Genomic DNA, 12,806 nt, shown 5'->3' on the forward strand with positions numbered 1-12,806 from the left:
AAATTAACCTTTAAAAAAAAAAAAAAAAAAAAGAACAAATTGATGGTTACCAGATGGGAGGTGGGTGGGGGATGGGTGAAATAGGTGAAGGGGATTAAGAGTTCACTTATCATGATGAGCACTGAGTAATATATAGAATGGCTGAGTCACTATATTGTACACTTGAAACTAATATAGCACTATTTGTTAATTACACTAGAATTAAAATTTTGGAAAAAGTAGTCCCACTTTGAAAAAAAAAAAACTTGTACTATCTTTTATATTTATTTGTTAATATTTTTCATTAAGTTGAGTGACTTTTTATAAGTTCAATAAAATTTCTTTGAAAACTTCAAAGAAATTTTATATTGCTACCAAAAATATATAATCAGTACCAATTCCATATCTAGAAAATGTCTATCCATTCTTTGAGAAATTCCTTGAGTTGTACATCTTCCAGGCTTCAGTGACTCTAATGAGGTAGGCAAATGTCAAGACTACATGTGAGGATAAGTGTTATAGTTAAAGTGGCAGTGACTTCTAGGAGTTTATATAAAAATTAAAGTACATAGGTGGATACCATCATCACTGGATTGGAAAGACAATCTGAATTTTAGTGACTGGACAGAACATTTGAGATTATCAACCACCCCTCCCCCCACTTTTCCCACATCGTTGTACAAGTTACCTACCAAGCATCCCTCAGATTCCAGAGGACAGCAGGAAGCTCACAGGATCTGGCTTATAACACAATTCAAGGAACTTCTTCACTCAAGCGTTTATTCAAGCAAGAACATATGGGAGGTTGGTGTAGAGTTAAGAAAGCCAAATGTAGAGCACAAGAAAACCCTTGAGTTCATAGGAACTCAGCTGTGTGGGGGTCTCCTCACCAAGCAATTCTGACATCCTGAGGACAAGTTCTTATTTCCAAATTGCCAGACCCAGCAGGCTGGCTTCACTACTAAAGCAGAAACTCAAGGACTTTAAGGATTATTAAGTAGGCTCTGATCTTATAGATGCTGCTCTTCTTTTTATTTTATCTTTTCGTTACAGAAAAAAAGACAAATACAGAGCAAGATAAGAGATTTTTAAAAACTCAGCCATAATTTCAGTATCAAAGATAGCTACTGTTGATATTTGATTAATCTCCTTCCAAGCATTTTCCTATATACACATAAAAACTCCATATGAATTTAACCTTACACAAACTGTTTTGTTATCTTTTCCCCCACTTAATAACATAAAATCTTCCCTATAGAAGTATTTTTTTAATGCTTATTTAATTTATTTTGAGAGAGAGAGGGAAAGCATGAAAGAGAGTACTTGCACGTGAGTGTGAGCAGGGGAGGGGCACATACAGAGGGAGAGAGAAAATCCCAAGCAGGCTCCACGCTGTCAGCACAGAGCCTGATGTGAGTCTCAAACACACTAACTGCGAGATTATGACCTGTGCTGATATCAAGAGTTGGAGCCTTAACCAACTGAGCCATCCAGGCGCTTTGCAACACCCCCATAAAAGTATTATACATAACCAGCCACTCATGCATGGTTAGATTGTTGCTGAAGAAACACTGACTTCTATCTGTCTATGTAGCCACAACATCTCAGTAGGATAAGAGATTGTGGGTGGGCATCAACAATCTTGTCTCACTGGTATTAGCCACTCTGTGTCTTTCCTTCTTCCCTGTTTTGATCTTCTTCCTTAAAGACTTTATACTCATTTAGTTCTTGCCATTCCCTCTCCCTCTCCCTCCCTCTCTCTCTACATGCTGTTTCTTTTGTTCACTGTTAATATGATTGCACTATAGTTTTATATTGTCTAGACATGAGTTATAAACAGATTATGTTCCCCACAATTATACATTCAACTGATGAAAGGTTCTTGGGCAAGGGAGATGTGCTGGCTAAATATACTGAGTGGGCTGGGTAATCGGCTAGGAGGACTGGCTCAGTAAGTGGTTCTTTAGGTGTAAAAAGGCAAGACTACACCTGAAGGCTGAGGTGGGAACCAGGCTGAAAATCATACCCTCTTTGAATAAGAGGGCCAGGGCTCAATTCTGGAAACAGGTTGTGAGAGCCCTTCCCAGAGATTTCATGCAAGTCTGGAAACTTGTTTCTAAGAAAAGAAGAAACTACAAAAGTTGCCAAGAGACTTGAAAAACCTAGATGCTGATACAGAGGGTGATACATGATTTCTATCACAGATTTTTAAGGTAATGAATACACATACGAAGAAATCAAAATAATCTACAGACTTACCATTTATGTTCTTTTAGTCACGTTAACCCCCAACGTGCACGCATGCGCACACACCACCCCCCCCCCCCCCACACACACACAAAATCTTTACTCAGGGCAAATACATTACTGATGCTAATAAACATAAATGGACTAAATTTATCATTTAAAAGAATTACTTGTTGCTGTATGCATTTTACAAGACTCATTCAAAACAGAAAAAGCAATTAAAAAGGTTGAAAGTGGAAAACATTCCAGGCAAATACTGACAAAAAAGAAAAAAAATATGGTATTAATATTAGATAAAAGTGATTCTGTAGAGTGTAAAATGTAACTGTGTGTCAAATTTAACAGTTTATTTTATCAAACTATCTTCTTTTGTCCCCTTTTAAATATTGGGAAATATATTCTAAATATACATGTGTATATAAATATCATATATACTCTACATCTCAATCACTAAGAAGAACATCTCAATTGGTTATTCAGAGACAGATCATATTCTATTCTCCAAAATGCCCCCCCTCTTTTTTTTTTTTTGCAGTCTGACACATCCACACAGAATCTTTCCATGCTTGCCCATGGCTGGAGCACTGCGTGTATGAAGATAAAATACCCACTCCTGGCCTTGACACAACAATGCCACATATTGTAATCATTTGCATGATAAAATGAAAAACTGTAACTCCTTACCTAAATTCTTGCTTATCAAAGCACAAATGCCAAGTTATATGAGGTCAAAGTAATTGTTTTTCTTCCCAGATACTGTATTTGAAAATAAACTTATTTTACATTTTTCTTCCCAGATACTGTATTTGAAAATACATCTCTTTTACAATGTGTGAAATTGATGACCAACTTCCATCCAAGCTCTTCTTAAACAACTAAACAAATTCATCTCTTGACCTGCACTTATTATAGGTTCAATGCCAAGATCCTGCTCTCATGATTCTTGAAATCCATCTATTATGAGTATCCTGTTCAATTAGACATTATAAGGCTACAACGTTCACAGATGGCTATCAGAATATATGACTCTGACAACCTTCAGTGTCAACATACTGCAAAAGGTAAAATCCTTACTCTCAATTCCCAGTTGGCAATTCATAATTCTCAAATCCTGAATAAACTTCTCACCAGTGTTAAGAAAATAGTAGAAGGAAACCATATAAAACTCATGCTATCTGGTGAGAGGGAAAATCCAAGTTATTATTTAATATCATACACAAATGCCAAAAAATAATTAACAAACATTAACTAAGAAATACTGAATCCAAGTGACAAACTTAATTTCTGTTTTAAAAAAATTCTGGGGGGGGGGGCGCCTGGGTGGCGCAGTCGGTTAAGCGTCCGACTTCAGCCAGGTCACGATCTCGCGGTCCCTGAGTTCGAGCCCCGCATCGGGCTCTGGGCTGATGGCTCAGAGCCTGGAGCCTGTTTCAAATTCTGTGTCTCCCTCTCTCTCTGCCCCTGCCCCGTTCATGCTCTGTCTCTCTCTGTCCCAAAAATAAAAATAAATGTTGAAAATAAAATTAAAAAAAAAAAAAATTCTGGGGGCGCCTGGGTGGCTCAGTCGGTTAAGTGTCCGACTTCGGCTCAGGTCATGATCTCGCGGTTTGTGAGTTCGAGCCCCGCGTCGGGCTCTGGGCTGATGGCTCAGAGCCTGGAGCCTGCTTCCGATTCTGTGTCTCCCTCTCTCTCTCTGCCCCTCCCCCGTTCATGCTCTGTCTCTCTCTGTCCCAAAAATAAATAAATGTTAAAAAAAAAAAAAAAATTTAAAAAAATTCTGAAGTTACTATTCTACCTCACAAGGCAGAAAATAAAATATAACTGAAAAACTAGGATGCAAAAGGTTGTTCTTAAATTTCCTAAACATACACTGATGTGCATGAGAAACAGAAGAGTCTTATGAACTTCTTGAATGTTAAGTTCCAAATATGACATCATGACTTAGAATCATAGTTTGAAAAGACAAATATAAGTACACACTTCTAAAGATTTTTTTTGAAATACTTTAAGGATATATATTTAATTCCACAGCAAGTTTGTTAAATTTGGCAAAATTTAGCCCATCCTACACATAAATGGAAGTAAAAGATTACGTAACACATTCAAGATTATATAATTGTTCAAATTTTAACCTAAATAACAGTTCTAACTCACTGAAATGACTCAGGGAAATGATAAAATCACATATACAAGGGACACTCGAAGTTCTTCTTAAATTGTCACAGAGTAAATATCTTAGGCTTGTGGGACACATGGTCTCTGTCACAACTACTCAACTCTACCATCATAGCATGAAAGTAGTTCTAGACAACAGGCAATGAATGAAAACTAATGTGTTCTAATAAAAGTTATCAAAACAGGTGGCCAGTCCCCAAGTTATAGTTTGCTGATCCCTGACACACAGAATAGGACTTTGACACAGTAGTTACAGGTCCGTGTTCAATTTATGCCCTTCTACACAGAGACACGTTTCTACTGGGGACTCCACATGAGAGCAATTGTGTGCCGTAAGGAGAAAAGTGAATTACAAAAGTACTTATAAGTGTTTACTTTCCTATTGCTTAGAAGCTACATTCTTACTCCTTAAAAACCTCTCTGCCAAGATAGTCACAAAAGGTATATTTAATTACTCACCCATATCTTGCCAGAGATGCTAAATAGACCAGCCATTCCAGACATCCTAAAAAAAAAATTAATAAATGAAGAGAAGGAGAACCACTGGTGATATATACTATGATGAAACAAACCAAAACAAGGCTTAGGTCATAAGGATCTGCCCCTCCACTTTTTGCAATATGTTGTCCTCTCTCCTGGATTAACTTCCATTCCCATAAAGCTTAGATTTCATAGCCTTCATTTCAATTCCTCTGCTATAAATACATTCAACCCCCCTGGCCCTTTCTCCCACCATTATACATACCTGGCAAAAACTCCAACCCTGGGCAGCTGCATGTCTCTGGAGAAAACCACATGACTGACTGACTGCTCCCCCTTCCCAGTCACAAACCTCAGGAAGCACTCAATACTGCATTGTCTTAGGCTCCACTTGAGATGATAGCTCATGTCTTTTCCCTCTCTTCAGACTTTCCACACCCTCCCCTTTCCATGCATGCTTAGCTAACAAATACTCCTTGTATGTCCCTGTGAAATCAGAAGCCATTGTGTGACCTCTCTTATCTTCCCACCATCAAATCTGAGCCTGGTGTACACCTGATCTACCTCCTCCTGTTACAGCAGAGAAAGTTGATCTGCCCTACCACAGTCTAATTCCTCGATTTGCGTCTTGGATCTTTAGTCTTGGACACTTTAGTCTTGTTAATGACTTGGTTCTTTCTGCCACTCCTTTTCCTACATTAGTAATTTCTCCCTTTCTGCTGGATCATTTTCTTCTGCATGAAAACGTGTTCTATCCCCTCTTTTCTTTTAAAAAGCACATTCTTAGACTTCACAAACGTCTCCAAAGAGTAGCTATGCTTACTTCTCCTCACCATACCTTTAACCATCACATCTGGCTTCCATCCTCACTACTACATTATCACTACTTGTCAAGACCATGATGACTTTGCACTGCTTTACCAAACATCCATGTCTCGGACTCGATCTTTTACCCTTGGTAACACAGGACACAAGTGACTACTCCCTCTTTCTTGAGCACTCTTTGCTTAGCTTCTAGGAAATCGTACACCCTTAACTGTCTGCCGGCCTCATTGGTATTCATTTTCAGTTTCCTTTTGCTGACTTCTTCTCTACTCATCTTAATTTTGGGGTGTCTCCTGGCTCAGTCCCAAGCACTTTTTTTTTACCTCTCTCTAGGTGACCCCCTCCCTTCTAAGGTTTAAATACCACCCACACACTTTGTTCCTCAATTCTCTATGGAGACCCATCTCTACACATTCAACCTGAGAGCTCTAGAAGGAAGTCTGCATCTCAAACTTATTTTAAATCCATCCATTCTCTCAATTCCCACTGCTGACACGCTGATAGGCACTACAACCATCCCTTGGCTGGACACTGCAACAGCCTTTAACTGTCTCCCCTCCTCCATTTGTGCCCTTTCCAACCTCTCCTCCTAAGAGCCATCTTCTAATTGTATGCACTGATAACATCCAAGGTCCAAAATGAGACCCAGACCCATATGATCTGGCTCCTGCCTCTCTTTCTCGGTGTATACCACTCCTAATCCTTTTCCCTGTGCTCAACCTTGTTTCTGCTCCTCAGCACGATGAGCTCTCTCCAAATTGGGGCCTTTGGCCATGCTATACCCATTGTTGAGAATATTCCTACCCCTGCTCTTTACCCAGCTAGGTCATTCTATCCTTCAGATCTGCCTGCTACTCCGCCTCTCATCCAATGGACGCCCATGCCCCCATAGTTCATCCCTGTCTTAGTAAGGGTTTGTTTTTAATAGCTCTTATCCAGACTAAGATTCTTTATATCCCTAGTTGTTTTTCTTAATATGTCTTACTTTAAGTTTCATAAGGAGAGCAGAGGGACCAACTCTGTCTTGCTCCCTGTTAAATATCTAGCACCTAGAATCGCATCTGTCATAAAATCAGTACTCAAATATTTGTAGAATGAAATGCCAAAGATGAACTGCTTTTACAGTAAGCTATGTATTTCTTGGGTATTTTATAAAATACTATTTCATGATTTATTCCTGAAATATTGCATGATTTGATTCTATTTCACCAGGAATATTCCCTATACTTGTGTAAACTAACATAATATTAACTGCAATTATCACAATTCATTCAAATTTAAAACCAACTGTGGAAAAAAATTAGTATGGTCTGGCATTATGTACTTCACCAAGAATTATACAGTTTGCCATCATGAACAAAAGTTACCCCCAGCAGTGTTACGCTAGGCAGCCAAAGACACCATAGGTTTTATTTCCACATAGATACGATAGCTTCAGAAGAAAGAATGGTAAATGATATTCAATATCATATTTTGTAAAGACAAAACAGTTGATATGGCTTAGTGCAAAAGCTAGAGGAAAGGCTTTTGTAATCCACCTGAATCTGAATACTTAATTCCTAGTATACTAACAACTGGCTGAAACATATGTGGGTCATAAAACCAGAAACACAACACAGGCCAAGCATGGTCAGTATGTAGTTTGGGTAATCAGAAGTGAATATGAAGAAAAATGTAGACCTTGAATGCCTATGGACTGTTAACTTGATACCTCTGTTTTATAAAAACACCCTGTCATAAAAAAAAATAATAATAACAAGTTACGTCAGAGAAGCCGGGGATTTCCAGCCAGTCAGAGGCTCAACTGATTGCCATTTCTTCTCTAAGATATAATTCTGCAGGTCTTCATAGATTCCTGGGCCACGGTAACGGCGGAATATTCCATCCTTTGCACTATAAATTATAAAAACAAATAGAAAATAAATCTATTAAAGTGATAAGTGTTATAGGTAATAAAAACCAAAACAACAACTAATTTTACATGTGAACTCTACTTTGAATTTTAACTTGGCTCAAATGAAGAAAACAATTATAGGTAAGCATAAATCAGAAGGTGTGGATTATATTAATCTGTTACAGCTGAGAAATTCCAAAACAGCAAGCACAATATATTCTATGGGGAATTTTATCACTGCACAATTTGGGACCACAAGCAAAGTTCTTGGCAGTGTCTAATCTACCAAGTTTCTTATTATTTTTGCTACCAATGATTTCAGTTTTTCTCTTAAAACAGCAAAACATTAATTGTTATCAAGCTTTAAAAAACTGCATCCACACTTACAAATTTATGTCATTCAAATCCCTCCTGTCAAAATTAACAAAACACCTTGTATTCTCCAGGCCCCTCGGCCTTCCTCTCATTTTCTCGCCATAGTCAGCTTCCTTAAGGGAAGATTCTACACTTGCCATTTTTTCCTCCTGTATTGCTTATTCACTACTCATGTAATTGGTGGTTCTGCTTCCATGACTCCAGAGAAACTGCTCTTATGCTCACTGGCACTGCCCACTTGTGAAAATCCCTTCCTTCCTGTTGGCTTTTATGACATGAGCTCTCTTGGTTTCTTCCTATTACTCTGACCACCCCTGTTCAGTTCCTCACTCCCTGTCTTCCTTTGCAAATGTTCTAATATTGGTCAACACCAGGTTCTATCCTTAACTTATTTCTCCTTCCACAGTATACGTTCTCTCTAGATACATTGCATTTTTATGTACCTCAATGTTGAGGAATCCCAAATACATGTCTTCAGTCTAGATCCTTCTTCTGAGCTTTAGATATGGAAATCAAACCAGCATCTAAACTTCTCCATTTGGAATTAACAGAGGCACTTCACACTATCTTCTCCATTCTGGCCTCTATCTTCCAAACTTCATCTTATTCTAATGGCTCCTCAATAGCTTTTACAAATTCTACATGGCTTATTGGTACCCATTACAGGCTCTTCCTTTGTTATAGCTAATTAGTCACCATGTCCCAATGATCTCACATCCTAAGTATTTCCAGGATCTATCCCCCTTTCTTTCCCTTCCCTGTAACTCTACCTGAGCCTCTCTAACCTCATCACCCAGGATGATCCAAATGCACTCCATAGGCCAGAACCAATTACAGCCCTCAGAAGGTATCTCATTTTCTTCCAGGCTTTTCCATATCTCCTGTACCTGGAAAGGTTTTCTCCACTCTGTCTGCTTAGCCCAATTCCTAACTTATATATCATCAGAGAAATCATCTTTGACCACCCCTGTCCTACTCCCTGCCTGACACTAGGTGCCTTTCCCCTGCTGTACTCTGGGCATCCCTCTCTCCTTCCAGCTATCATTAAATACACACACCAGTATTTCTCTCTTCAAATTTTAAGCTGAATGAGCAATGGTTATGGAAGGCAACTTAGAATTCTTGATACACGTCTACTGCTCTTGAATCTTTTCTAAAGTTTCTAGTGTCTAACCAGAAAATTATTTAAACTTACTGAAAAAATGCTGGGAGAGTAGTGACAAAGAAGCGGCCACTTAAACCTACAAGAGGCACAAACAAAAAAAGTTACAAGTCAAACTCAGACTACCCCAAGCACCTAACTTACATTGTAAGAATAAGCAGCCTTGAGCTTGTTTTCATAGCCATGTAATTAAAATCATTCCAGTTATTTAATCACATTTACTAGTTTTTTTGTTTTTGTTTGTTTTTTGTTTTTTGGGTTTTTTTTTTTTACTTAAAGATATCTTATTTTTATCCATTTTTATTTACCTACCACTTTCTGATGACTGACAGACAATGTGCTTATCTTTGATGTGTTACACTAAAGTTTTCTGGCTTGTGCATTGCTTGGAACTGTATGGTGGCTGAAAGGATAGATTTTAGAGTCATGCAATCTGGGTTAAATACTAAATTCTCCAGTTACTAGCTTTGTGACCTTAGATAAATTACTTAACCTTTCTGTGAAATGGGTATATGAAAGCCTGACTGAATTGTTCTGAAGTTAAGGTAAGTATATTAAGTGCTTAGCACATATTAAATAGAATAGCACATAATTAAAAATAGTACATATTAAATATAAATTATAGATATCAAATCAATTATAGGTTTAAAAACAACAAAGAATATGAAATTATAAGGTCATTATAATTTTTGCACATTTATAAAATTTGTAATTCCTGTCAAGGAACTCTGTGTACTTTAATGGATTGTTTCAATTTGTCTTAGCAAACCCTTACAAAACGATAACCACATATCAAATGCTTTCCTAGGTACATGTGAAAATAAAGATAAACAAAACCCTTCGTCACTGATCCAATATTTACTAGGCATCTTCTTTGTTGCAGGGACTGTAATAATGGCTCAAGACACATAGATAAGGAAGAACAGAGTTTGACATAGACTGTTCTGCCACAGTCTAGTGGCAGAGGGATAGATTTAATCAGGTAATCACGACCAGAAACAGAGATGCATGATATGAAGGAAAGGGGCATACAACAAAAACTTGCATGAGACTAGGAGTAAAGAACAGATAGATCCCTGCCCTTTAAATGTTCACCAATAAATAATGTTGATGTGGGCACCACAAGAGAGTAAGCCCAGTTCTGGCAAAGAGAAAGCTAAAGGACCCCGCTGGCCAGCATGGTAAGCTGGCAGAGACAGCATTTCCTCATTTCTCACCACTTCTGCCTTTCCCACTGAAGGACAGTCTGGACAAAATCAAATGCCTATTTAAATAATGTGGCTCAAATGTTACATCTCTGGGATAACTTGCAGTTTGAAACACAGAAGGTGTATTTTTAACAACAAGGGATATTTGTCGATACCTACTTTATAAACTAAATCTATACTCAGCAAAATAATTTATTCATTAATGATGAGTCTTCCCAAAGAAGGGTTCTCTGTTTTTTCTCATACCAAGCCAAGCAATTCTAAAACACTCCCTATGGCACTCAAAAGCAAACACAGTACTCTGAAGGCAGTAAAAGTCAATGTTACAAAAAGAAACATAAACTTCATACATTTATCCCTGTACCTTTTTTTTTTAAAGGTTGTACTGGCAGTAACAGAACTCTAACAAGCGTCTGTGTCAACAGGGCATTCTCACCTGTAACAAGCTTGGAACTCCCTCTATCAAGGAGAAAAGGCTTTTTTTAGTAGAGTTCCAAATCTAAATTGCCAAGGAAAAAGTACTGGTAATCCTAAAGACCTGAAGATTATTATATATTTTGCTTATTACAAAGTTTCATATTTCAATTCTTCCCTAGCTACAGATTGTTTTGACTGCTCCAAACTTTGTACAAGCGGAGTCACAGTGTTAGGGAATTATGCTTTATTTACATGGCCTTTAAAATGGAATGCATAAACAAATTAGTATCCCATCACTACTTCAAGTTTCTATTTAGGTTTCTTTTTTTTTTTTTATCAGAAGAAATAGATAGGATTTCTAACAAATGTCAGGCATCACTGAAGGCAATATTTTTTACTTGTTCTTTAAAATCCTTCATACATTCTTGGTCATCATTGGCCATGGCGATAAATTAAAAGTAAACAAATATAAGAAATATTTCATAAAACACATTAACTTACACAGTATTTATAAACAGTATTTCCAGATTCACAGGCCAGCTTGCCTGAAGTCAAATCCCACTTCTGGTTCTTATTAGTTTTAATCTGGGGCAGTAAATTTAAACCATCAGTTTTCACATAAATGGATATCATTATTTCTATCTCAGTATTTTTTAGTATTAAATGATTTCTTATTTATAAAGCAAACAGAATGCAGTGTTTGACATAGAATAAGTACTAAATACATCCGAACTAATATGCTGTATATTTAAATCTCTGATTAAAAGCTAGGATAAAATAGGATGTAAGAAACTAACTTAATGTTAAGTGCTTTGGAAATCAGACACTATTTTGGCTAACGTGTCTTTACAAATAAATGTGCCCATGAAAAAACACAATAGAGAAAATAATGACAGATAGTCTCTGAGAATTTTCTGCATTTTTCTGGTTCAGGCCAGAAGGATGCTCATCCCCAAAATTCCTAGAATAAAGGGTATAAGAACTTTATGGCTCTTGATATGAATTGCTGTGCTGTTTTCCAGAACTACTGTGCCAATTTATAAGACCATCAGTTAAGGCTTATTTAAAATAAAGATCCTTTTTGGGACGCCTGGGTGGCTTGGTTGGTTGAGCATCAGACTGCAGCTCAGGTCATGATCAGGTCATGATCTCATGGGCTTTGAGCCCTGTGTCAGGCTCTGTGCTGATATCTCAGAGCTTGAAGCCTGCTTCCAATTCTGGGTCTCCCTCTCTCTCTGCCCTTCCCCCTACGTGCATGTGCGTGCTCTCTCTGTCTCTCCCTCTCTTCCTCTCAAAATTAAATAAACACGTAAAAAATTAAAATAAAGATCATTATTAATAAATTGTCAACCTCAAAACTTTCATTTATGTTTCTCTGTCAGTATTCCTTTAAATGAAAACCCATGCAGGATACTAATAATAAAATCATAGCTCCTAACTGAGATATGAGTTCAGTTTGCTGTCTGGGATAATATACCGTCACTGAGGCTGTATTCAGGACAATCAACAACAAAATCAAGAACAATTAATGTAGCCCTGAGATTATGACACATCACTAACTCCTTGAAGATCTGACACCATAGGATAATCACTTCAAATAAATGACATTTCTGAGAGGTTAACAATGTCAGAAAGCTTTGGGTTTCATGTCAGTGCTCCAAAAATATCTTCTAACCTTTAGTATTGATACCATCAAGTATCAAGGGAACCTTTCATTACCTGAAAAGTTAAAACATGACCACCCTGGAACGGAGAAGTACCATCTGAGGTTGTGAACTTCAAGCTTTAACAACAAGTAAAGTGTGGATCTTAACAAAGGATTACAACAACAGATCAGCAGCTCATTTCAAAGTCTGCATAATGATTCACTGCAACAAACTTCAGAAAGTGTAAAAGAAACAAGTGTACTCTAAACCTTTAACTAAAGGAGATAAAGGTTGGTCACAAGGTCTGCCAACATTTCTGCATGTCTTTTTTACTTTAAGGGAAACTTCCCCTTTAAATGAAGATTTATTGCAACATAAAAGAGGCATTAATCCAAAAT

At 37.4% G+C, this 12,806-nt stretch overlaps 1 protein-coding gene across 2 annotated transcripts in view; it reads right to left on the bottom strand.

Annotated features, from left to right (window-relative positions):
- TMX4 (thioredoxin related transmembrane protein 4) overlaps positions 1-12,806 on the bottom strand; it is a 45,471-nt gene that overhangs the window by 14,871 nt on the left and 17,794 nt on the right. For both annotated transcript variants that reach the window (XM_040447659.1, XM_040447658.1), the window contains exons 3-5: positions 9,171-9,216; positions 7,471-7,599; positions 4,861-4,906 (exon numbers count right to left, since the gene is read on the bottom strand). In XM_040447659.1, the coding sequence (XP_040303593.1) occupies positions 4,861-4,906; positions 7,471-7,599; positions 9,171-9,216 (221 nt within the window). The remainder of the gene's footprint in view (positions 1-4,860; positions 4,907-7,470; positions 7,600-9,170; positions 9,217-12,806) is intronic.

The sequence above is a fragment of the Herpailurus yagouaroundi genome, unplaced genomic scaffold (genome assembly GCF_014898765.1).
Source record: "Herpailurus yagouaroundi ecotype Mexico unplaced genomic scaffold, PumYag 196, whole genome shotgun sequence".
NCBI classification, from domain to species: domain Eukaryota; kingdom Metazoa; phylum Chordata; class Mammalia; order Carnivora; family Felidae; genus Herpailurus; species Herpailurus yagouaroundi.